The 27911-nt window shown below is 31.8% G+C and overlaps 1 protein-coding gene across 2 annotated transcripts; it reads left to right on the top strand.

The window, feature by feature from the left end:
• Window positions 1-27369, top strand: LOC116768788 (serine/threonine-protein phosphatase 6 regulatory ankyrin repeat subunit B). Of its 2 annotated transcripts, XM_061527030.1 has the most exons (20): window positions 1-403; window positions 12518-12619; window positions 16131-16232; window positions 16307-16423; window positions 17881-17973; window positions 18185-18398; window positions 18578-18774; window positions 19578-19676; window positions 19784-19928; window positions 20025-20182; window positions 20296-21523; window positions 21611-21810; window positions 21879-22415; window positions 22488-22694; window positions 22777-23470; window positions 23576-23674; window positions 24743-24954; window positions 25755-25883; window positions 26089-26224; window positions 26629-27369. In XM_061527030.1, the coding sequence occupies exons 1-20, from the start codon at window positions 71-73 to the stop codon at window positions 26850-26852; spliced, it is 5226 nt and encodes a 1741-aa protein (XP_061383014.1). In that variant the 5' UTR covers window positions 1-70; the 3' UTR covers window positions 26853-27369. The 2 variants fall into 2 exon arrangements, with proteins under 2 accessions (XP_061383014.1, XP_061383010.1); XM_061527026.1 differs by lacking the exons at window positions 23576-23674; window positions 24743-24954 and adding an exon at window positions 24991-25211.
• Window positions 27370-27911: the final 542 nt, after the last annotated feature.

The raw sequence follows: 27911 nt of genomic DNA, 5'->3' as shown, positions 1-27911 counted from the left end.
TCTACATCGCTAGCCGGACCACTATGGTCACGCGAAACTATGCAGTGTTTAGTGATTTTGTAGTGTAAGAATGTCTCAGGCCCCGGGCGGCAAAAAGGGCGGGAAGGGGCCCCCAAAAAAGGTCCCGGATGAGGATAAAATAGCGCCGAAAGCTGAGGAGAAAGATGAGACATCTTCCAACAATGGAGACAAGAAGGAGGCTAAGGAAGGGAATGGGATGGTGGATGTGCCAAAGCCTCCGAGCGCTGGGATTAACATGCGGGAGGTTGCTGCAAAGATATTGGTGTTGGCTCAGAAGTCTGAATGGCCAGCCGTCGAGCAAACTCTTAAAGCGTTGGAGAAGCTGGTGGCAGCGGGTGGGGAAGACACAGTATCAGTTCCCATGGCCGGCATCATTGATCCGGTAACATTTGAAATTAAGGCGTCATCTTGTCCTGTCTAGTATAGTCATATCTTAAAGAAAAAGTTATAAGAATTGTGTTCACGATAAATCCTTAAAGAACTACGAGTTATTATAACAGAAACATGCTTTCTGAAATTTGCCCACTTTTATAGGTTGCTACTGCTTAGACATTTTTTTATAGAAAGACTTGAGACACATCTGTTACAGTGTTGCATGTAAATGTGATAATGTTAAAAAGGTTAATCATTTTTTCTTAGTTGCTATTTTTTAGGATTAAAATTTATAAAACAAATATAATAATTGCTTAAATTTTAATTTTTATAAGAAGACAGAACTAACATTTTAATTGCTTTTCATATACCGAAGGTTGCTTTACAGATTCAAATGCTGTAGCTGTTCATGTCGATGAGTTTTTTCGTTTAATTTTTTAAATTAAAATTTTAATTTAATTATTGGCTAGAAATGTTTTTAATGTTAAGAACATAATCAAAGGAATAAATGCACATATAACTACCTACGTGTTGGTTAATTTGGTATTATTATTATAATCGGCTATAAGCAGATTTTTTATTGGGTTAAAATATATATTTTTATGAGATGATATACTTTATAATTTCGCTTAAGTAATGCGAATCGAATTACTTATCAAGATAAATATAGCGTCAGATAATACTAAAAGCTTTGATATCATCACAGAGCTGAATATATAGCCATAATAATAAGCGATAAACATATTTTGCGGTTTAAAAACTACATAAAACATTAAAACTAGTGATTCAAATATAATTCTATGAAGTACACAAAGGCATATAATACATAAACTGTATTATATTATGTATATATACTGAATATGTATACTGAAATCTGTAAGAAAAGTCTGTAACAAAATAAATGGGTGATTATAACGTTGCAAATGTTAAGTATAGTTACTTTATAAATTATCGGTTGACCTTAGCCCACAACAATTATAAAATAACGTTTGTAACAAGGTCAAAGTAATACATGACTGATTGCTTATAAGAATCTGTAACCTTATTTAGTAAAAAAAAAAAACTAATTTTGAAAATGTAGAACTTGTTTTGAAAATCTTGCAATTTTATGAAACTTTCGCAGAAAACCAACATAAATTTTATTAGCATAGATATATTAGACGATGAATCGATATAAAATTATCCTTAAATTATTTAAAAAAATATATATATTTTTTACAGAATATCTGTTTCTAGAGGTACTTGGAGTACGATGGCAATATATTTTTATATATACAATAGTTTAGTTGGTTCTTTTAACCCAACTTAACTTTGTCATATCAAATAATACAGTATAACTATTTAATTTTTTTTTTCATCTCAAATAGCTTTTCCCCTCGTCGTGCAAGATCGCTGGGGCGTTATTTTTATTATTTTAGCTGTGATGACTGGTGGATAATGTTCCAGTCATCACAGACAAAATAGTCATGTGCACATAGTTTTACTAACAAACAAGTTAATAAAAGTAAATACTTTTATTCATATATATGCGGACTATGAAAGGAAATAAATAAGAAATATTTCTTTACTAGTTTTAAATGTTTTAAAACAGGAAGAATTTTATTTAGAGACTATTTATTATATAACAGCTTTCACTTTTCTTAGTCTCTTGGTTTTTAATCTGCTGTTTTTGTTACAAAGTTTTTCTATTTATTAACAAGACAGACCAAACTTTGTTATTCCTTATTTAAATAAGTAATTATAAAATATTTAAGTAATGGCTAATAAATTATTACTGATATGTAATTAAATTTCAGAGATTATTAAATCAAAAAATCAATTACGTCGATACTTAAATATCAGGACACAACTTTTGTTTAATTTCAAATTTGATACAATTAAGAAATATCTTTATTCATTGTCTTGGTATAATAAGTGTTAATGTCCGATTTGATCAATTTGTGGGAAGCGGTAGTTAAATAGCTATTGATTTGATCGTTTTTTATGTCTTGTTAAAAACGTTATCGTTCCCAAAAATTCGTAAATCTCAGTGGGGTTGCTGTATGTTCGATAGCCTGGCAACCATCGCGTGCTGCTCGAAACATCTTCCAAAACTTTTTACCGTTCAGCTAGATCGATGACGATTGCCATGTATGATTTGTTTTGATGTTAATTTTTTTACGAATTTTTTGATATCAAAATCTATTTTACATATCATTATATATAACTGCCAACTAAATATACTATTTTATTCGCGTTACATGGTTTTCTTTATATTTTAAATCGGTGAGCAATCTGCGAATATGAAAATGGTCCATGTTTTAAATTATATACGTATAAATTATAGGCATGAAATAATAAAACTAAAGTCAGATATCTCAGATGAAGAGACGTATCCGAACATTCAGTAAGTTCAGGTGACTTCAGACGAGATCAACTTTAAAAATTTTTCCAATATTAGAATCATTATTTTTTGAATATACCCCTGAAACTAAAAGTACCTTCCTATTCAAAACGTCGTATATTTAGTCCAAAGTCCTCGTCGGCGTCTGTTATCTGGTAGGATACGCTGGCGCAACGTACACTGATACTGCTTATATGACCCAATTATTTCAATGTCCTTTTTGTTTTGAATTTATTTATATGCGTATTTTTTTGCTTTATATAATAATGTCATGGATATTTCAAGAATGATTTCCAAGCACAACATTTTGCAGTTATTTACTTCTGTGACTCACATAGCGTAATTTTTCAGTAATCTTTCATTATAGTGAAACTTCGTACATAAAATTACCGCAACGCAACTTTTATACAAAATGTAATTCAAATTCAGGGTGAGTAAGAACGTTGATTCATCATGATGTAGGACCCTTCATACCTGTAGTTATTTGAATAATGTTCTCATTACCATATCCATACTTTGTTAAATTTAATCAAACGTATGAGATGTTACGAACTATAAACCTTTGGGATTTGTAGGACTTTTTTAAGGTATGAAGCTCAAGCTAAGACTTTTTTGGTGTTATAATCAACATTTAATGATGCAACTCTCACTAATGAATTGTAATTTAACAATTGTACTGGTGCTATTGAGGCATTATTATAGTATTGGTGCCAAATGTGCCTCACATGATTTTGGGAAGGCGATGATACTATTGAAATGCTGGGCCGATATTAACCAAACATAGCTAATAATCAAAACTAGAAACTGGCTTTCAAATAAAATACTTACCTTTTGATGCGTTTGAGAATTGTAATGCCACGGACAGACACACACGCACACAAATATCGACTTATAACATCTCCGTTTTTCGTCGGAAGTTTAAAACTTAAGTTCCTTGATGACTATAGAAAACCAAATTCACTTTACACGTCTTTTCCTCAGTAAGACTTATTTTTATTCTTAGTCTTAGTTTGAAAACTTATCTCAAAGTACATCCACTTTTTATAATTTTTACATCCTATTGATAAAAACTTCTTTTGGGTTTAACATTTGGCCAGCTTTAGTTGTTGATAAGACAGTAGTTATTTTAATAAAATGATCTTTTATTTTAATATAAATATAAAATTCTAGCTTTTAGTTATCTTTCTGAAACTGATATTTATAAATATAGGTCATTATTTCATAAAAGAAGTAGATTTTTTTTAATAATCCGTATTGTAATCAAGTTTTGTTTCTTTATGTGCTATTTCTGGTCCACATTAGTTTTACGACTCCGTAGCCTTATGATTTACAGCCGTTTGTTACAAGGGCTCAATTAGAAACAAATCTTTAGCGTCTGTATTGATGGCGTGAGGTAAGTGTGTCAGACGCTAACGTCAGTAAGGTTGTACATAAAATGAAGGTATGCAGTTAGTAAAGGGTGAATATTTTATAACACAGCTCGTTTAGGTTCCGATAAATGCAAATCCACCTCGAATTTTTTGCGGTCTTAAAAAAAAAATTTGTTAATTTTATTTTATCTCTAGTAATAACGGATCTTTCTTAACAATTCATATTTCTCAATGCATATTAGTAATTATATGACGTTTGAAACTGTCAGCTAAATATTGCTATTTAATATTTTTTGCAATTGAACCATTTTACTATAAAAAGCTAAGAATTAGATTAAAGTATTAGTGATTTGAAAATCTGCTTTCATTACGCTTGTTCTACATTTCTCACATCTACTAGATAGATATGAAGTAGGTTTGCGTACCGTGAAAGGTAAAAAAGTTGATGAAGTTTTTCTCCTTTTAGTTTGCTACATTAATGCCTATAAAAATATATGTCTAAGATTTTATGACGTAAACCGCAAACAAACCAATGATCAAAACCAGATTCATATACTAAAAATGTAAAGAGTTAAGTATTATATAGGATATTTTTATTATCATTACATATATTGAATAAATTTTATAAATATTTATCTGTAAATTACATGTTTGATAGAATGTAAAAAGTAACGCAACAAAATAACCATCAAAATAAAGAAGGTATCAAATCATATTAATTCTTTAGGTTCACCAGACATTTGAAATTTCTTAAAAAAATGTAAATCCTATTATAAAAATATATTCTTATGTTTGAATGTGAAGTATGTGTCTGCTTATTCTCAAAAAGTACAGGAAATTATATATACACTTCTTTATGTAGCACATAACTAGTTTTTGTTCTAAGAAAGTTTTGGGGTTCGGAAAATGTTCGACAAATGTTATTACACGATACTCCTAGTAAATGTTAATACATTTTTGAATTATATGGTATATTTCAAGGAGACAAAAGATTTCTGTAAATCGAGACAGAACGCATCAGACAGCGCAAGACCAAGTAGTGTTTTCTTTGGAACTATTAAACTAGTATTAAATATATAGTCTTTGTAAATTCAATAATTAATACGTTTTGATACAAGATCATTGATTTTATATTGTAGTACTATTAAATAAATCCTATGAAAAGAGTAATATAGATATGTAGTCCGATCTTAATTCATTTATAAAGTAAAACATAATTTTAAAGAAATGCATAGAAGCCTTCTAGGGTATTTATTGAAAGAAAAAAACGTGTTTCTTTCAAATGCTAATGTAACTCGTGTCCCATATACATTTCTATTTTAAACGTAATTAATGTCGTTTGAGGTAAACTCGTGCGTGTGACGTCTTTCTCTGACTTCCGTATAAATGTGGTGGAAAAACTTTATCTACATGACGGCAGCGAGGAGTTGGATCCCTTTGTATTCACGTTGCGAAAAATACGACGCTTTCTCTAGCGATAAGCTTGTTTATAATAACAAGTTAAACGCCCTGTTTTATAACCTGAACGATATACCTTTTTCAAATTATAATAATTTTTAGGTTTAACAGTCAAAATGTAATTTACTCGTCTAGAGTTTTATTTTAGTGTGGCTGAGAAATAGAATTATAGTTAAAATAGATTCCTTATAATAAAACAAGCGATTGGATAAGTTTTTTTGAGTTAAAGCTGTTGGCGAGCCTAGCATGCGATCTATATGAATTGTAATTCTAAATGTCTCCTGATATTAATAAATTTTAATTAAGTTTAAAATACATGTTTCTTGGTTTTAAGGAAAACATTTTTTCAGTTCCCTGCAGTAAAATTTTTGAATGTTTCCTGTAGCAAATTAAATTTCATGGAAATATTAAACCTCGATATAAAATTTTATATTCCAAAAGAAAAAATATATAATTATTCAGTTGTTTTCAATATTTTTATGGATTATAATTTTAAATATAATTTTAAACAATTTTTAAAAAGTCCATGTTTTTTAAACAAGATACAATTTCAACCGAAATCACTTTTTCTAGCCATGGTCCCTAGCTTCACGATCGCAACTTTTTAAAAAAGATCTGCTACATATATCAGAAAATAGAGCAGTCTACCTGTCCAAAAAAAAATAATGTTCAATTAGAATTTATATATTATAATAATGGCAACGAGATTAACACTTCTATTTCGTATAATCTCAAATCGTACAAACTTAGTCCATTCGTCCAAGGTTATAGTGATTAATCCAAGGTTCAGAAAGAGCAGCCAACGTCCGTGAAGTAGTAACGCACTTTCCGTTTCGGAGCATTATTTTTGCTTGGCCTACATAATTTTCGGTTATCCACAGCTTGACCACTAGTGTGTCAAGGGCGAGGAGTTTTGCGTGCGGCAGGTTCAATCGATGTAAGATTTTCGACCTTGCTTTAAATTAACAATCCTCGTGATTTTCTTAGCTGTCTGATTGTTTTAGTTTAATGCCTTAATCATTTGATACATCTACTATCTGAGAGCTATCAATTATAACTCTATAATTAGATACATATAGAAAACATATCTTTATAATCTTTATTAAATGTTTTCAATTATAATTATTCTGCTATCTTGTATGTCTAGCAATTAAAAAAATCGGTAAATAAAATTGTAGCTGTAGTCAGGTTCTACCTCTTTGTTCCTATCACTACTTGTTTTAGGGTTTGAAATTAAAGCATATAACGGGACTCTATAACTGAGACTGCGGTGTCATTGGATCTCATGAACCTTTATAGTCAGATTTTTGAAATTTTCCCACTACAATTACTAAAACGCATATTTAACAAGTTTTCCGAAATTAATAATTAATATTTTCTAAGCAATATTGCAACTATATAAGTTTTTTTAAGAATGAGTGTTCTTTTATTTTAGAAATGTAGAGACACAAAAGAAAGATTTTAATCTCCTCCAAAGAAGGTGAACTCATTAAACCGCATATGACCGTATCGGTTTTGGTGCGATGAAATTGTGTTGTATTTGATTAAAAATCGGTTACATCTGTAGAAGTTTAATACATTTTTTTCATTAATTAAAAATAAGAAGTCATCAATCTACGTTTCCAAAATCTGCGGCTCATTTATAGCATTTGGCTTTAAATGGACTATAAAACAAATGTTGTTACCATGCTGGACGTTAGGAGAATATTTCTTAATTCTCTTTCCATCTCTTTTTTGTACAAAAAATTAAACGGTGTAAAAACAATTAGGAATTTAAAAATTTAGCACAATCTGCCACCACTCTTAAGAGGTTAAATATCACAAGTATTCGTTGTACGACTAACGTATGAATTATTCATAGTCTGTGTGACATGAACAAATAGGTTATGGTATTTAATTACTGACGTTACAGTGAAATGTAATACTATCACGAAATCTAGAAGTGATTTATAATATACTATGTTGCAAATAAGATTATAAATGGCAATTTGAACATCTTTAATATTAAAGAACAGATTATATTATGGCTATTTAATCATATTATCAATGGATTGGCAGAAAGTTTGTGGATTTGTAAACGGGAGGTAAAATCTTAGGGTCTAATATTTGAAAAATTAATTGCAATTGTTAAAGATACTCGTATATCATCCGTTATCTTATTTTAGGGGGAACATGAAATAGTTTTATTTATGAAATTATTGTTGAACTGGATATAACCAAATTTCAACCTCGTGGGTGTAAATTTTATTAACCTATGACAGTATTACAAAGACAATTTCAATATATTTTAAATACTCCATAATGATGGTACTTAAAGAGTAGAAGCAACACTTAAGTTTTCCTATATATATATTTCCTATTTATACGATTGAGAACCACCCTTTTGGGTGGGTCTTGGGTGTGTCTTGGTGTCTTGAGTCTATACTCTATAATAAGGAATAGAACAAGTTCGTTATCGTAACCAAAGTTTGAAATATATGCATTTTCTTGGATGGACCCTTCATCCGCACGGTGAATCCATGGAATGCATGGAAGGTTTCGTGTCATTGTAACTCGGCTTATGTTCTAGTTTTTATTTTTTACATTATGTTCTATACAAAGAAATATTAAAACGTCATCGATACCAACGAACCGGTAATGAGATAGCGGCTCTTTGTTCAGCCGCGTATTAATTTCGGTAAAAGCTTTACTAACGGATATTGCAATTTACAGATTTATTAAAAAGGCGATGATACAACAAAATTAGAATAGTATTAAAACATAACGGTAATTGAAAGAGATTTTTTAAATATAAATATTTAACATGAACGGTATTTTGAGTTGAAACTCAAATTTAATACAATTTTCGTTTTCAATTTGAATTCAGTGGATTATTTTTATTAACATACGAAAAAAAAATATAGCCTTAATCTGTGGTGAACTCGTGATTTTTTTTTAAATATAAATTGCAAAGTAGTTTTTTTTATCATTAGTTCTATGTTCAGGACGAAACGGCTGCACTTATTTTAATGAGTTGGTCTAGAGGTGGATAGTGTACTTGTAATGTGCTTTTCCAAATATCCTTTTTAGTAAGCCATAATATGTCCATTGGTTCTGTCATAGACTATGTCAGGGAAATAAATACTCTAGACACAAGACTCATTTAAAATAAGCATTAAACAAATAGCATAAATGGCTTAACGTTGTAAAGACTTGTATAAAAATATTTTGTACTAGCTTTTGTCAGCGACTCCGTCTGCGAGAACATCGGAAATGTTCTCTGCCACTACTGCCACTGTACCCGAAGTGCACTTCATGGTTCCATCCGCGTGGTTTTAGAATCGATACCGGGATCAGGACCGAGATTCGGGATGTGATTTGGTCTATGTCTTTTACCAGGGTTCCATTTATTTCTATACCAAAATCCATCAAAATCGCTTCAGCGGTTTAGGTGTGAAAACGTAACAGATAGATAGACAAAATTACTTTCGCATTTATATTATTAGTGGGGGGGGGGATACTATTCTAAGATCTTAATTGGAATTAAGTGATTTCATGATTACAATGTCATTTTTGTTCATAATGCAAATACTAAAGATTAACATTAGGTATTTTATGTCGATTAAAATCTTTGTCAAATAATTCATTATTATGTACCAATTCTAAGTCTTATAATATACGCTATAACTTCGAAACGAAATGCCCAATTGGGATGAAACAAAAAGTATTTTACTGCTAAATAAATGGCCTTGACAACCTAATACTTCATTTGGATACGGATTATTACAAGGATACACATTTTACTTAATTTACTTCTTCAGAAGGTTTAAAAAATTTTTGAACACAAAAACGGATATTGTGATTATACTATGATAGTTAGAATTGGTTAGCTCTTGTGGACATTTTTTAATATCTTAATGGGACGAGTAGTACATTATTTTGTTATATTGTCAATAGTTTTTGCGCCGCACTCATAAATAGGTTTACAAAATAGCAATTTTATTACGGATCTCAATTTTTTTTAAATGAAAATGAAATGACTATGCCACACCAAAAGAATTTTTGAAATCGGACTAGTCGTTCTGAGATTAGAGGGTTCAAACAAACAAACTCTAAAGCTTTATAATATTAGTATAGATATAAGAATTGTAAGATTATTTTATTTATTATACAATGAATTTAATTTATATGTACAAAAAATTACGAGTTCATATATTAGTGGATATCACGAATTATCTCAAACTTTGTATTACAGTGTAGCTTTTGTAATAATTTAGTAGCTTAAATTTCTTTTGCTAAATATATTTCACTTCAAATGAGCAGTCTGGTTGTCGGTTGAGAGTTTTAAAGAATTTCAGCTCAAAGTTATAACGACTACAAGTTTTTTATAACTAAAAGCTTCTAAATGTGTTAGTGTTACTATTTATTGCTTATTCATAACATTAAAGCCAGCGAAAGCAACAAAACAGTCATTGTTATGTTCCGTTTGCAAATAATATTCAGCGAAACTCCATTTCATTAGTTCTTAGAACGGACTATAATCAAGGAATTAGATTTCCTTCCTTCCAGAAAGTATATTAAAACTTTTTATTCGATCGTTAAAATATTAAAAGTTACAGGCGCACAAAAAAAAACATATATTCCGTTTGCAAATAATATTCGAAACTCCATTTGATTAATTCTTAGAACGGACTATAATCAAGTAATTAGATTTCGTTCCTTGTAGAAAGTATATTAAAACTTTTTATTCGATAGTTAAAATATTAAAAGTTACTCACACAAAAAAATATATAGAAGATATATTGTTTTTGATAATATTTTTTTCATTATCAAAAGCCATATTTAGTTATTTATTCAAAAAGATTTAATACAGTGTTAATATTAAGATTAAAATGAATCCAATGAGTCGGGAACTACACGTATAGTTACACATAATTAGGCATTTATAATACAGGTTTAAAAATAGCTTTAGTTAAAAATTTCTGCATTTCCATGTTTTGCAAACCAGGTCAATCACAAGAAGAACGAATTAGCTCTGAATTCTCAAGCTTTTTCAATTGTTCACATTTAATAAATATTTAAAGCACATGCATAGCTACAACAATTACAAGAGCTGCAATTATTATAATAGTTTTAAAACAACATAAGTTTAAAAAAGTTTAATAAACATACATTTCCTTGAATAATATGATTTTAATTACATGTTCTGTTTCTTTGAACCTGGTAAGAACCAGGATAATGTTGGTATGTTCCCATATGCAAATATTGATCCTTTTTTTAATAGAATCGAGAACACGGATTAAAATTAAAATTAAGATTAAATTAAAATTAAATAATTAAATAAACTTATATGTCTGGACAAATTAATTTACACGGCTTGGACGATAATATGCTAAATTATACTCGTATACTGTAAACCTTGCATGGAAACTTTATAATAATGAAAAATAATAATCGTCAATATAAACGTACGACGTAAAAAGGTTTCATTTTTTTTATTATTATATTAGTTAGTTTAAAACATGTAAGAATATTCGAGTTTTCCTTAAGTTGAAACGATAATAAAGTGAATATGAACTTTAATAAAGGTAACCTTTTTACTATCTACAAAAAATATGCAAATATACGTAAAGAAAGTAAGGCGAAATCAAGAACCTGTAATTTCAATACATAAAATAAAACTTAATAGTAATTCAGCTGCGCACTGCCTAAGTAATGCTAAGCAGATATTATTAAAAGTGCTAAACAAAGCAGAATACTCAAAAAGCTCTGTAATTACCATCACGGAATCCGCAAATTTTAAGTAGCAATTTACCAACATGAAATATAATTTGCACTGCGGTTGTTATTTTTTTTAAAGTGTTATTTAAATTGAAGAGTAAGGAAATAAATAATAAGTTTTGATATATTTTATGTAGATAAACTGAGGTATACTTTCTCTTAAATAAATTATTTATATAATTTATTTATACATATATGAGAAACAAATGCTAACCTATTAGGATAAAACAGTTTTGTTCTTTTTTCAAATTATCTTTTCCATGTTTCTCAAACAGGAATCAAACAGGGAAAGTCAAGTGATATAGAAAGCGAAATAAACTGTCACTTTATCTAAGATCCAGCGATTGTAGCTCGCTGACAACTTTTCCGAGTTTCCAATGTCCTTGTAGGGCAGTATGTAATTTTTCATAAGGTAACTTACCTGCAAGTTGGTCAGATATATTATGAAAAACGGAAATGACGCAATAAATTAGTAATTAAAATAAATAAAGGTATCGAGATCAACAAATGTTACTTTATGGGCATGTATCTACACAGCATGTTTATATTGTTATAATACAAAGTATTATCAATCTCATTATGTACGTCGTAAGCCAGTACTTGTTTCACAGTATTTAGTTTTAGAAAAAGCTGAGTTATTTATTAAGTTTTAAAGAAATGCCTCGTAGATATGATGCACATTTTTTTTATTGATTTATTACTTGTTATTTTTACAACTGAAATGATTTTTCCATATATATTAAAATGCACAAATGATATTTATGAATGCTTTTGTCTAGACAAAATAGTCTCGTGGATTTCTACTATGCAGAGCATAATTTGCATTTTGAAATAAAATTACTAAGACATTAGCGAAATAAAAGTTAAACTAACAGATTAATGTGGCTAAACAGATATTGGATTTTAACTATGTAATACACAACAGAGTATTTCGTACTAACTTATTAAAGAAAATAAACAAATAGATTATATTTTTATTCATTTATTTGAAACTATATTCGTATATTATGCGTTTTTTATTATTCTGTAACAACATAATCCCGATTTTTCGGTTCCATTACAGCAACCGTGATCACGGGCAGACGAGATATTATTTACTCTCACCGATTCTAACAGTTAGTAAAAGATATATTGATTAATATGTTTTTTTCAGACAACCGGCATGACACCTCTCATGTATGCTGTCAAGGACAACAGAACTTCCTTCGTGGAAAGGCTTATAGAGCTTGGATCTGATGTCGGAGCGAGAAATAATGTGAGTGTTTATTTACATCGAGTAATTATCATGAATTTTATTTAGTTTTGTTTCTTCACTCATATTTAAATACATTATATTTATGCTTCAAAACTGACGTATACGTCTAAAACAAAAGTTTACCTTTCGTTTTATAGAATTTATTAAGCAAATCATTATAGCAAACCCTTGTATAATGTAATTTTTCTAACAGTTCTCAAAATAAAAATAAATCTCTTTATATATTTCCAAACCTATTACTATGTTTTAAAGCCTTGCTATCAAAACAAAAATTATTGTTATTGTGTAATTTTCTATAAACATGTTTTTCAAGTGACAGTTTTGAAACTCAAAATACTTTGTGTTTCAGCCTTATAAGTTGCGATTCAAGTGCAAATACCAAAATGAAAATACTTAAAAAAATATATTAATGCTTTTGACATACTTTCCTCATAATAATAATCAATATTTTAATCATCTTAAAAAAATAATACGATGTAAATTTATTTGAAAATGGAATAACATAGTTTACATCATAAATAACTCTCACAAACGTCCTAGAAAATGAAAAGAATATTGAAGTTGTAAAAAAAATTAATACAACAAATACAGAGTAGCACATGAGCTTAATAATGGCAATCAAAATGTGCTTCGAAGCAAGTATAAATAAAATTACTATACAGATTTAGGGCAGAACATTAGCAAACGTAACCCGATCATATCAGACGCTGGGAGGCTATTTATAATTGTAACGGTCACGGCTGGCTACTGTTGTGACCTTACAATTAATAGTCAAGCCATAGATAAGACCCGCTAGTACGTCGGCAATAACTTACATGCAGCACACGTTAAAGTTAGTCATGGAAAAAAATTAATTTATTCGTTCAAAATCTCAAATGTAACTTAAAAATTAGTAACTGCGTGGATTATAAATTTAAAAGAGATACTCTATAGAAGATACGATTTAAATGTTACTATATTTTCAGTGTAGAATTTTTAAACTCACCAGAGCATTTAAACTTTATAGTTGTAGTTAACTATGTGATGTAGACCACTACTACTACTACTACTTACCAGTTACTTACCACTTACTACTACTACTTACCAAAGCTTAATAGATAAATTTCTTCAATATTAATACCGAATTCACATAGTAAAGATCTCAAACTAGAGATGTAGCTGATCAGTTACCAAGGAACCACTGCGTAATGAAGAGATTATTACTAAAATTATTACATAAATAAACCAAATCACATAGAACTCAACTCTTTAATCACAAATTAAGTTAATAAAAATAAATTAATATACTAATAATTCAATTAATACACTGTCTATTGACAAATAAACTATATAATGCCATATAGAACCGTCTTGTTTTTGTTAGATTTTACGTACCTCGAAACCTATATTCGACCTTTGACCTTATCCAGGTCAATATAATATTCATTACAAACATAATTAGGTTTATTACAACAAAAAAACGAAACTGATTTCGCCTTACGCATTTATATTGAGGAAGGATTAAATGTTGTATTTAATAGCGTGGTCATATTCGTTTTTGTCCCACTTCATTTGCAATGCAATTAATAACAGACACCTTTTATGGCGAACCACATAAATCCTTTACCTAACCTGACACATTATTATAAAGAAATAAAGACTACTATACAATAGATAGAATTAGAATTAAGAAGTTTTTAAATTGGAACATTCCAATGTTACTTATAAAGTTATAGGTAAGCAAAATCTAACATGCTTACGATCTATATTTGTAAAGTTCATTTGTGTTGCAAATTAAGCTCACGCTAACTTTTGATTTAAGTCAATCTTGAGACTAGAAAAGGCTATGCCTGCGTTAAATTGCGTGACAACGAGGAAATTGCATACGTTCTCAACGCGTATTCGCTGAACGGTATACAGAGTTAATTATGATATGAAAGGGGATAATTGAGGGGTTTGGAATGAGGGGAATGAAGTGAATGTTGATAGCCTTTTGTTATTAAATGCTATCAATCTCACGTATATTATAATCCTATAGTTAATATTGTAAGTGACCAATAGTATAGTGACATAGTATAACGAACAGTAGATATATGATGATTATTGTAGATTGTATTGATCTTTGAAATCATAAATCAGTGTAACGAGAGGTTCTTTTTAAATCCACGATGTGTATTTTTTACACAAAGCTGTTTATAAAATCCTGTTCAAGAATTATTTGAGTCTAAATGGTAATACTTAACAGTCATTCGTTATTTCTCAATGAATTTGTAAAATAAATTTGGTTTTGTAATGTTTTTAAGAAATTATTTCTTTATAATCTAGTTCCTTTACGAAAAAGTTTTGGTTTCGTTAAAGAAATATTGTGTTCATTTTGTTCTGTCTTCAAAACATTTAGTTTTATTAAATGTTCTGTATGAAGAAAAAAAAGTGAGATTTATGATTCATACTATGAGTTCAGTCCAAACCATAATTATTAATCATTAAAATACTTTAAGTATTACTTAAAGGGTTAAAATTCAGTAGCTTTCACTGACAGTGACGAAAGTAAAACATATTAATATATAAAATAGGTCAAAATGTAATGCTATAAACAGGATGTACTTGGATGTAATTTTTATGAAATAAATATTGGGTCAATAGTCTGGAAAATATAAGGAAAATATCCTTTAGAAACTAAGTATATAAAGATAGATGTCAATTACAGAAATAGTATAACCTGAAGTGAAATAAGCGTTTCCAGTTCCATGTTCGTAGGTATTGAATTTAATATTTGGTATCTTAAATAAATGCTTTAATGATATATATAAATTAAGATTAATGACGCATATATGACGAGATGTCTAACTCCAAATTTTATTTTAATATACGTATGAAATCGTGGTGGCCTGGAGGTAAAGGCCCGCCCCTCGTGCTTGAGGGCGCGGATTCGAAATCTGGCAAGTAACATGTAATTTTTCCGAGTTATAAGTATTTTCTAAGCGTACTTGTATACCACTGACAGGCGGTGACGGAAAATATGGTGGGGAAAGCATGGTGATTCGTGCTCTAACCTTCTTCATGAATTCAGGCCTTTGTTCAGCATTGAGCTCCAATAGGCTGATGATGAATGACTGAATGCATAAGAGTACAAAAAAAATATTATCCTTTGAATTATAGACACGGTTTAAAAACTTAGTGCATATTTACTTTTATCACTCATGGAAATAGAAAATAATCTCGGATATTGTGCAAAAATACCTGAAAATGAAGTGACGAATAATTTCAGACGATACGAGATATATTCACCTCCCAATAGCAGTAACTGACTGCGGACGCATTTCACTTTAACCCTACTCCGCGGGCCATTGTAATGCGATATGCGATAGGTGAACTAAAACTTGGCCGCCATATTATAATTGATTTATTTTAATAGTGTGTATTATTTGATATCTAAAATTCCATTATGATCGAAAATGGACTCTTCTGTATTGATGCATTCATTACAAACGCTCATTAATCGACATTATAACAAATGAGTTTTCGTCAACAGGACAACTACAATGTTCTTCACATATCAGCCATGTACTCCAGAGAGGATATTGTCAAACTTTTACTATCAAAGAGGGGTGTCGATCCCTTTGCCACTGGAGGAGTAAGTAATATACAAATAATGGATCAGTTTATTGAATACTTATAATTTATTACATTAATTCTTTCTCTTGATAGAGTCGCCAACAAACAGCAGTGCATTTAGTAGCCAGCAGACAGACCGGAACCGCTACAAGTATTCTACGTGCTCTATTAACAGCGGCTGGGAAAGACATCCGGCTAAAAACTGATGGAGTAAGTAAACGAAAGTGTGTGCAAGAATAACATGATATAATCCCTCCACAAACTTTTCCCAGACGATAACAAGAAGCACGACCGGTCTCTATCTCTTGGCTGGAGATTTCGACAAAGCCTTACCCCTCCTCCTTATTTATTTTCACTTATAATCCGTTGGCCTTAAATTAATAAATAATAATATAATTTGGTTAATGATGCCATATAAAATGCAATAAAAGCATTACACAGGTTGACTAAAATTCTTTTGAATATGTAACAGCTTAACAAAATAACTTACTTTTCTTTATCCACCACACCACTTTAAGATAAGTGAAAAAGTAATATGACTTGACTGAAAGAGAGTCTTCAAATTATTACCTTTTAATATAAGTTTAAACCGTATGTTTATATTAATTTTCATTAATCTACCTTGGTTATAATTTAATAATTTGCTTATGAATTACGTAGAACCAAAGAAATAGATACCTACATTACCTTTTATTAAGATTTTGATTGGTTTATAGTATTTCTAGTAAATAGAACCGATGCAGCATTGATGACGATCGCGTGCAACATTCCACACCACCTCCTGGCACTGCCATCCGCGACCGAATCCCCAAAACAAAACATGTAAACAAAAAGTGGGCCTAATAAACTATTCCTAAAAAAGCTTCGTCATATTTAATGTATTCTAGTTAAAGACATCAGTCATAAAGTTATAATTAAAAAGTCTTCTACTTAATACCAAGGCTGTCGTTTTTACAACATTCTAACACAGCAAAAACGAGCCACCCCCCTACGAATAGAAACTAGCTAATTATCCGCCGAGCTTTAGCTGCCGAGTAACGTCATAACGCAAAATTTACATTGCAAATCAGTAGCGGAATATTAGTTTTAACGTCAACGTTGAAATTCAATATTACTAATTTTAATACAATAAGTCTCAGTCCGCCCTACGACATGACTAGAGAAAGGCAGTTTTAACATGTCTGCACTCGGTTCCATTGTTCTCGCGGACTAATTCCTATGGAAGACGATGTACGTATTGAGGCGACAATATTGAACTGATATGGTTTTGCTATTGCATGCGAAAAACAAATTCCCTTTCGATTTAATATTACATTCAAGCCTCCACGAAGATTGCACATAAGTTGATACTTTGGTTATTTGTGACGGCTCGGAAGCTTCGTGCGGTGTTATAACGACCACAGCTAGCGTGAGTAGTCCGTGCATAGACACTGCACCGTATGGATTTCAGTGTGGATCAAAATTTACAGAGCTAGCACGTTATGTCTGAAAATGATAGGGATGCACCGGGTAGCGCAAATTTACAATTTCGGTCAGGTTTACGAAGCCCCCCAGCGAATTTGCAGTCTAGGGACTTTCAAAAGCTTGAGCTTAGTTTCATCGAGCTGAATAAAGAGCGTGCGCGCCAGAAGGAGTGGAAAAAGCTAATTCGCGACATGGTGTTCCAGAGGGGAAAAATCCCGCTGCTGCTGGCCGTAGAGGCTGGCAACCAAAGCATGGTGAGAGAGCTACTCAGCGCGCAGACGGCCGAGCAACTCAAGGTTAGGCCACATAAAAACATTCATCTTTTCGATCATAATTACTTTCATATTTGTATATTATGGATGAGTAATTCCTGTCTAACTGGATCTTTCGAACTAGCCTTAAATGTATTTTGAGCATGTCGTTATGATGGCTCATATATTTGGTATGTTTTTTTTATGAAAATGAAATAATTTACGATTCTGTGAATGAGAAAGTCCTTCCACTCAGGCATCAACACCGGCGGGTGACACGGCACTGCATCTCTCCGCTCGCAGACGAGACGTGGACATGTCACGTATTCTCGTGGACTATGGGGCAGCGGTCGATGCAGTCAATGGAGCTGGTCAAACAGCACTACATATAGCAGCTGCGGAAGGAGACGAGCCTTTAGTAAAATACTTTTATGGTGTTAGAGCTAATGCAGCCATTGCAGACAACGAGGGTGAGATTGTCTAAAACCATGAATTTATTTCTAGCAACTTAATACAATTTTCAAGTTTACTCAGATTTTAATAGTTAAATATGAAAGAAAATCTCTTAATCGTATTCCTGAAATGATTCAATATACAAATACAAGTATTTTATGTCTTGGGTTGTCTTCAAAGACTTTCATAATCGTAGATCGGACGCCGATGCATTTAGCGGCAGAGAATGGTCACGCAGCGATCATTGAGCTTCTAGCGGACAAGTTTAAAGCCTCTATCTTTGAACGTACTAAAGATGGCAGTACTTTAATGCACATCGCCTCATTAAATGGACACGCGGACTGTGCTATGATGCTATTTAAAAAAGGAGTGTATTTACATATGCCTAATAAGGTAAAGTAACTAATATAGAATGATTAGACTTATTAAGTAATTGGATGTATACGATTTCAGAGAATTCCATTTTCGGACAAAATGCAAACATAGCTGATAGACCAGAAATAAAATAAATTGTCTAAATTGAACAAACCCAAAACTAAGAATTCAGTTTTTATCGTAACTACGATTATATTTTTTTGGTTAGAAATAAAAATACATATATATCAAGTTATTTACTTAAATGTATGATTGTAAAGTAGTCTTTGTTAAAAATAATAAACCTTTAATAATATTAAAATAAAACTACATTTTTGAGCCATAACTCGTGCTTTTTAAATGAAATTTTATCTCAGTAAGAAAAAAGTCGAGTTAAATGTAAAATAAATGACGGAAACTCGAAAAAAAATATTCCATTAAATAAAATTTTATGAAATCGGAAAGAAATGAAAATAAACTATAAAGTAGCCTGTTTTTAAAACATCCTGGCTGTTAGGGTTTTTATGACGGAGTTGAATATTTAATTTACTATTTTACAAACGCATGATTTCATTTCCCTTACAACGAAGGACGTTCGTGTTATGAGTCAGTTTCTAAGAAAATAAACGGCTAGTTTTTTAAGTGAAAACAATAAAACAATGCCACACATGATTAGGTACAAGGCAGGTTTAGTTTAAATGTATCGCAAGAAGTTTCTTGAGGTATGTTATTATTATGAAATAAAAGAAATACACAAAATAAAAATATTTTTTTTGTACTTGTTATGTAAGCATCCACCCTATGTTAATTACTTAATATAGTGACATCAGATAATTTCGTAGGACGGTGCAAGAAGTATCCACACTGCCGCTCGATATGGTCACGTGGGTATTATTAACACGTTACTGCAGAAGGGCGAGAGTGTAGACGTTACCACAAATGTAAGTAAATGAATTTATTACTATAAATATGCTTTATATATGAGTGTTGTGGTAATTATGGATATATAAATAAATTACGGAATTCGTATTTGTTATTGTAATTTCAGGATAATTACACAGCTCTTCATATAGCGGTGGAGTCATGCAAGCCGGCGGTGGTAGAAACTTTATTAGGTTATGGTGCCGACGTCCACATTCGAGGTGGCAAGCAAAGAGAAACGCCACTACATATCGCTGCTCGGATACCCGATGGTTTATATATTTTAATACAAGCCATCTCAGCCTAACTTATTTAGGCTTAAACCAAATTGCTACCTGATAACGTAAAATATTATATTTATGTTTTAGGCGATAAATGTGCGTTGATGCTGCTTAAATCAGGCGCAGGTCCGAATAAGGCCACAGAAGACGGTATGACACCGGTACATGTTGCAGCAAAATACGGGAATCTAGCAACACTAATACTTTTGTTGGAGGATGGAGGAGACCCACTTAGAAAAACAAAGGTTATTAATATTATATAACTAAAACTTCTATATATGATTTGTTACAAATGATTTATAGATTTGTATGTGCATCCAATTCAAGAAATAGACCATTGAAAAAGTTTCATTTTTAGAGCGGTGAGACCCCACTACATATGGCATGTCGAAGTTGTAAGCCCGATGTAGTACGGCACTTACTAGAATTTGTAAAATCTCATAAGGGAGAAAAAGTATCATCAACATACATTGACGCAGTCGACGAAGATGGAGCAAGCGCTTTACATTTTGCGGGGCAGATTACTAAAGAGGAGGTCATAAAACCGTCTGCTGATAAAGAGGTTGTCAAATGCTTAATGGAATATGGTGCCGACGTTTCCTTACACACGAGACAAAATCACGAAACTGCCTTTCATTTTTGTGCAATTGCGGGTAACAACGATGTTTTGACAGAAATGATAACCGACATGTCTGCTACAGATGTTAGCCGAGCTCTTAATAAGCAAAACTCGATTGGCTGGACACCGTTACTTATTGCGTGTCATCGTGGTCACATGGAACTAGTAAATACTTTACTTTCAAACCACGCCAGAGTAGACGTTTTTGATGTAGAGGGAAGATCCGCTTTACATTTAGCTGCTGAACGAGGATTTCTACAAGTTTGTGATGCTTTGTTAACAAACAAGGCATTTATTAATTCAAAAGCAAGAAATGGACGAACAGCACTTCACTTGGCAGCCATGAATGGATATGCACATTTAGTGAAGTTTTTAATAAGAGATCACAATGCTATGATAGATGTTCTCACGCTTAAAAAACAAACGCCTTTGCATTTAGCAGCAGCCTTCGGTCAAATTGAAGTCTGTAAATTATTACTAGAACTTGGTGCCAATATTGATGCTACTGATGAGTTAGGTCAAAAACCGATTCATGCCGCTGCACAAAATAATTTCTCTGAAGTTGTCCAGTTATTTCTCCAACAACACCCTAATTTAGTTATGGCAACCACAAAAGATGGAAATACTTGTGCACATATAGCAGCCATTCAGGGATCGGTGAAAGTAATAGAAGAATTAATGAAATTTGATAGGACTGGCGTGATATCAGCACGAAATAAGCTTAATGAGTCAACACCTTTGCAATTAGCAGCAGAAGGAGGCCATGCGGACGTGGTTAGAGTTCTAGTCAGGGCTGGTGCTTCATGCACAGAAGAAAATAAAGCAGGTCTTACTGCTGTGCATTTAGCAGCAGAACACGGCCATACCAATGTATTAGATGTAATGCGTTCAACTAATACTTTACGGATATCCAGTAAAAAACTAGGCTTAACTCCTTTACATATTGCAGCATACTATGGTCAAGCGGGTATGTTAACCTGAAGACAAATACTTAATTTTAAGTACTTACTTAAGTGTAATTCACTATCCAAAATATATTTGTTTCCACTTTTAGAAACTGTTCGTGAACTTTTATCACATGTGCCTGGCACTGTTAAGTCTGAAGCTCCTACGGGAGTATCTTTAGTTCCGATACTGGGCGCTGAATCTGGCCTTACCCCATTACATCTTGCTGCGTATAATGGCAATGAAAATGTCGTTCGCCTGCTGCTTAACTCTGCTGGAGTACAAGTTGATGCAGCTACAAACGAAAATGTACGTTTAGCATCTGAAGTTTAATCATTAATTTTAAAAATAAATAAAATGTTCATGTATATTTTTAGGGATATAATCCTTTACATTTAGCATGCTTCGGAGGTCATATGTCTATAGTGGGATTACTATTAAGTCGATCTGCCGAATTGCTTCAAAGTACAGATAGGCATGGCAAAACCGGTTTACATATAGCTTCCACTCATGGTCACTACCAAATGGTGGAAGTATTACTTGGACAAGGGGCGGAAATTAATGCCACGGACAAAAATGGATGGACGCCCTTACACTGTGCGGCTAAAGCGGGACATTTAAATGTTGTAAAATTATTATGTGAATCAGGAGCGTCCCCAAAAAGTGAAACAAATTTAAACTACGCCCCGATATGGTTTGCGGCATCTGAGAATCACAACGACGTTCTCGAGTACCTTTTACATAAAGAACATGACACTCAGTCTTTGATGGACGATAAAAGGTTCATTTATAATTTAATGGTGTGTTCCAAAAATCACAACAATATTCCAATTGAAGAATTCGTACTAGTTTCTCCGGCACCAGTTGATACAGCGGCTAAATTATCAAACTTATACGTGAATTTATCAACAAAGGTATGCAATACATATTTAGACACGACGAAATCTATAAAATTAAATTAACTTTTTTTTTTAATGTCGCAACAGGAAAAGGAGCGCGCTAAAGATCTAATAGCAGCAGGAAAACAATGTGAAAATATGGCTACGGAGTTATTGGCTTTAGCGGCAGGTGCCGATTCTGCAGGACATATACTTACTGCTACAGATAACAGAAATATAGAATTTTTGGACGTCTTAATAGAAAATGAACAGAAAGAGGTGATCGCACACACAGTCGTTCAGAGATATCTTCAGGTAAAAAATAGGTAACTTCGTCTATAATAGCTTATTTCCTCTAAAATCCTACCTTAAATACGTAATTGGATTTTTATTTCAGGAACTCTGGCGAGGGAGCCTCAAGTGGACTGGCATCAAAATTATGTTCCTTTTTTTCGCATTTATAATTTGCCCTCCAGTATGGATGGTGTTCTCCCTTCCATTAGGACATAAATATAATAAAATTCCTATCATTAAGTTTATGTCGTACCTAACGTCACATATTTATCTTATGGTGTTGTTATCTTTAGTGGCTATCACGCCTATATATAATTCTATTTTTAGGGATAGTTTGGTACCGAGATGGTATGAATGGATGCTTTTAGTATGTTTAAGTGGTCTACTTCTTTTTGAATTAACGAATCCAAGTGATAAGTCTGGGTTAGGTTGGATAAAAATTGCAGTATTATTATTAGGTATGATAGGTGTTGCTACCCATGTCGTTGGGTGGATATTTGTATTACCTAAGTATTGGCCAACTTTAATGTATTGTAGGAATCAATTTTTTGCATTATCTTTTCTGTTAGCCTGTGTGCAGATTTTGGACTTTTTATCTTTCCATCATTTGTTCGGCCCATGGGCCATTATTATTGGCGACCTTATGAAAGATTTAGGAAGGTTTTTAGCTGTGTTAGCAATATTTGTCTTCGGATTCTCAATGCACATCGTTGCTCTAAATCAGCCTTTTAGAAACTTATACAAACCTGAAGATAATAAATATGCAAGACAAGCTAGAAGAAGGCTGTTCTCCGACGGTAAGGACTTCTTTCTATTAGTTTTTTAATATTAATAATATTATTTAACTATAATATGTCTTTTTTACTGAACAAAAGATGATATTTTTAATTGTTACGCAATAGAGAACCTTCGAACAAAAAGACAAATAGTCGATACTCAGTGGCTAAGTACATATTCACAAAACGTAGAGTCCTACCGACGAAAACAGGGACAAACTGGTCGTAAGTCTAAGTTAGCAATAGACGTCTAAAAGTTGATAAGAATTTGATTCATGCCTAACTCTGTGTCAATCCTACGATGATTGCATTACATCGATGTGCTTCTTATATTATGATTTACATTCTATTCGCTTGCAAGTTTGAATGTTTGCCATCATATCGAGAATGTTATCATCGTTAATAAAATGTCTATTTTTATTTGTTTGTATCACACAAAAGACGTGGTTTGTCAGAATCATAATGACACGTGATTGCTGTATATTGTAGCACCACATTCATCGTTAAAAACAGAAAAGACTTAATAAAATGTTAGTTTTAGATACATATGTTTAATGCATTTTCAGCAGATTGTAATGTAATAAATCCTTTAACTAAAATATGACACATATTTTCAGAATCAACAATTATGAAGAAAATGCATTATACGTATAGACTAGTTTTAGTGGAATGAGTGGCCGACTTCACCGCATTCAGTGGAGCAAGTTTGATTTGCGCATGTTGTGGCTGGCTTTTGTCCTGCGATTGTTCACCGGCGTCTTGAGGTATCTTACGTTCAACATGTTTGGCTGACCGTCCTCGATGTGGCGTTTTGCGCCCACGCATTTTCCTTATTTCGTTGTTTGTAAGTGTCACGTGTAGAGGGACCCGGGGTAGATTGATGCAGGTATAAATAGAAAGTTTTATTGGAAACTTTTCAATAAATTCTTTACACAAAACACAAACTGTTTCACATATTTACACAAATCAATCTACCCCTACAACCCAAAAGCCACAAGCTACACTTTATTACTGTTAGTGAAGATAAGTTAGATGTGGTTGTTTTGAGTTATGCCGTATCTGAATTTTTTTTTTTTTGAATTCAGCACTGCCTTAAATGTTACTAGATTAAATAGATGTAAATTCAAACTTTGATACGGCATATAAAAAATAAGGGGTAAATTGATGCTTTAACAAACTACACATTCTGAAAAACTTACCTACGGAACAAAACTAATAGAATATTTGAAATATCTGCATGAAGCTACCCCTAAGTTAAAACGGAACTTGGTCCATGTGCGTGTTGTCTTCTAGCGATGTTGTCACCGATCGAGGCGTTCGAGAAAATGTTCTTCGCCCTTTTCGGCCAGATTACTATATCAGACCTCAACTACGTATCCAGATTAAGGCCCTTGTGGACGCAGAACCTGTTCAAGTTTGTCTTCGGCGGCTACTTATTGATGACCGTGGTGGTCCTCGTAACGCTCCTAATTGCGATGATGTCGGATACTTACCAGCGCATCCAGGTAATTTTACACTATTCTCGCCTTAATTGTTTACAGTTACCATGAATCCCGTGTATTCCTTCGAGCTGCTGTTCTTCGCGGTATTCGGTCAGACTACGACTGAACAGACGAGAGTACATCGTAACGACAGCAATGTTCAGCCAGCTTGGACGAATTACTTGTTCAAAATCGTGTTCGGTATCTACATGCTGGTCTCTGTGGTCGTCTTGATCAATCTACTTATTGCTATGATGTCAGACACCTACCAGAGGATTCAGGTATACGACTGCAATGGACTTTATGCATTCCTTCATAAAGACGCTTTTAAACTAAGAAAATAAAAACCTAAACCTAATACTAAATAATCATCATATATAATATGAATAATTTGCATAACATTTATAGTTGTAATAATTAATATAGAGTAAATTCTAAATTTAAATATTTTTTCATTTTTATTTCCACTTATTATTTATATACCTAATTGCTTTAGAGTGTTATGTTAAAAGTGATTTATTTTAATATTGATTGAAATTAAATATAAAATTTAAATACTAACGCAGTACTCACCTCACGGTCTTGTGGTAAGGAAATAAATATAACATAGAAGTTCCTACCAGTTTAGGACACTTAATTTAATTAGTTGGTTAAGAAGCAGCTTGAGTCTGTAACAGATTTCCCTATCGTATATGATCGTCAGATAAATACACCGTTTATAAAACAATTTGAAATTTTATAATGGCTTAAGTTAATTAATATATAATTTTATCATTGTTATTGTATAGTTATAGCTTAGAATTAAACTAATTGAAACATCACAGGCACAATCAGATATAGAGTGGAAGTATGGACTGTCCAAATTAATCAGGAACATGCATCGAACAAACACAGCTCCGTCCCCTCTAAATCTTGTTACCACATGGCTTATGTGGCTCATTCATAGATGCAAGGTAAGTTATAAAAAGTATATAAAACTTTAATTAAAATAAATAATATGGGTAGCAAAAATTATGTGGGTAAAAAAACCAATGAGAAGGACGGGACAAAAGAAATTTCGTAATGATTTCGACCAAGAGATGTTATAAAAAATATCCTAAATAAAATTATGTTCAATTTAGCAATAGAATTGTAAAAAAATATTGATTATTGTACCAGGATCGCATAACAAAAAAGAAACGTCCAAGTCTGGTGCATATGATTGGTCTGCAGCGTCAAGAGCAGATGAGTGCTCGTTCTAAAGCTGGATCCAAGTGGTTGTCTAAAGTCAAAAGAGGACAGGTTGTTCCAAAAGGTACACTTTTTATATGAATTGGTAGGCGTCGGGTTTAGTTTATTTTATGTACTAAACAACATGTATGATTTAATAGCTGTATATTTATACATAGTAAATAAAACAAAAATATGATCATTTATATGTAGATGATCGCTGTATCAAATTCTACCCTTTTTTTATTAATAACAGAATAAAACTAAGACGTCTCTCTGTCCCAAGAATATTTTTTTAAGGAATCCAAACCACCACCACCTAATTTTAAAATATTTTGTTCAGTAACGATAGTGGAATCAAATTAGAATTTATTATATTTTAAAGGCTGTAACTTACAATTTGTCTCATCTCATTCGTAGCTGTAATGTTTTCTAAGCAATAACAAAAATCTACGTTCATTCATTTTATATGTATTCTTTTAATTGAAGATTCAACACGCCTGTCTGTGGTCCATCTAAGTCCTATGGGGTCACAGCTAAGCTTCAGCAATATAACGAGGATAGAAAATGTAGTTGATTGGGAGGTTATAGCCAAAAAATACCGAGCGCTCACCAGGGATGAACCAGAAGAGCCAGTCAACAAAGACAGCGACACGGACACTGTTGATGATGAATCAGAATTAATACCAAATAATATCGCAGTACCGCCTTGAATGAATCTCCGATAGTGACGATCCCATTTCTTCCTATTTAGGGATCTTTTCTAATGATTTTGCGTCCGCTTGCCTTTATGTAAAAAATGATTGTTCTACTCCTTAAAGTAGACTTATCTTACAATAATTTTTACTGAATATCATGATAAAATCGGGTTGAGTTTTTAAAAAATAATTCATCATCATTATATATAGCATCGACATTATTTAATAAGAAATATTTTTGAAGCCGGAATCTTCTTCAGGCTTAAATATCTTACAATATTGAGTGATACGTCTATATTCAAAGTTGTGACTTACCTTTTCAAGTATGGAATGAGTGAATCTTTGATGAAACGAGGTTGTAACAAAACCATAGTGAAAAGTAATATTTTTCCATTTAATATTATATTTGAATAAAATAAATAATAGTGTATAAAATTATGTAAGTATTATTAGTATTCTATTAATATTTTTGTAAATAAATGTGTTGTGTATTTGTGTACCGAATTGTTTCGAATAAAAATTATGCATTAAATATGTTTTATTGATTTGGCTACAAGTTACAACTTGGTAAAAGGGATAACAAGAATGAAGGGAATCAACGTCAATGATAAGCGACACGAGAAGTAGAAAATGTTTATAACTGGTCTTAAACTTGTGGTCATTTATTGCTTAGGATCAACTAAATTCAAAAAATGAGATAATCGGTTCAAATTTATCAATGTTATAAAAATGTTATTGGTGTCTGAAAGGAATATTTATATTTACTAGTTTAAGATACTATATTTTAGAGAAATACCGGCGAAACGGTTTCTAATCAATGTATGCGAGTTATCGGTAGTTTAATTCAAAAATATTAGCCATGTGATAGAGTAGGAGCTTTTCCTGCTATATTTTTTGTACTCAGGAGCACCTTGGATATATTTACTAACTTTTTTGTATACTTCGATATTTATTATATTAAATGGCTTCAGTGTCGTGAGTCATTATAGTTATTTAAGACTTAGGATCTTCTTTTGTGATTCAAGTTAGCCCTTACTTTTATTCAAGTTATCAATAAAAGACTTACTCTTTAGA

This window comes from Danaus plexippus, chromosome 4, assembly GCF_018135715.1.
Source record: "Danaus plexippus chromosome 4, MEX_DaPlex, whole genome shotgun sequence".
NCBI lineage: Eukaryota > Metazoa > Arthropoda > Insecta > Lepidoptera > Nymphalidae > Danaus > Danaus plexippus.
Note: the sequence above shows the minus strand (reverse complement) of the source record. Positions and strands in the feature narration are given on the sequence as shown.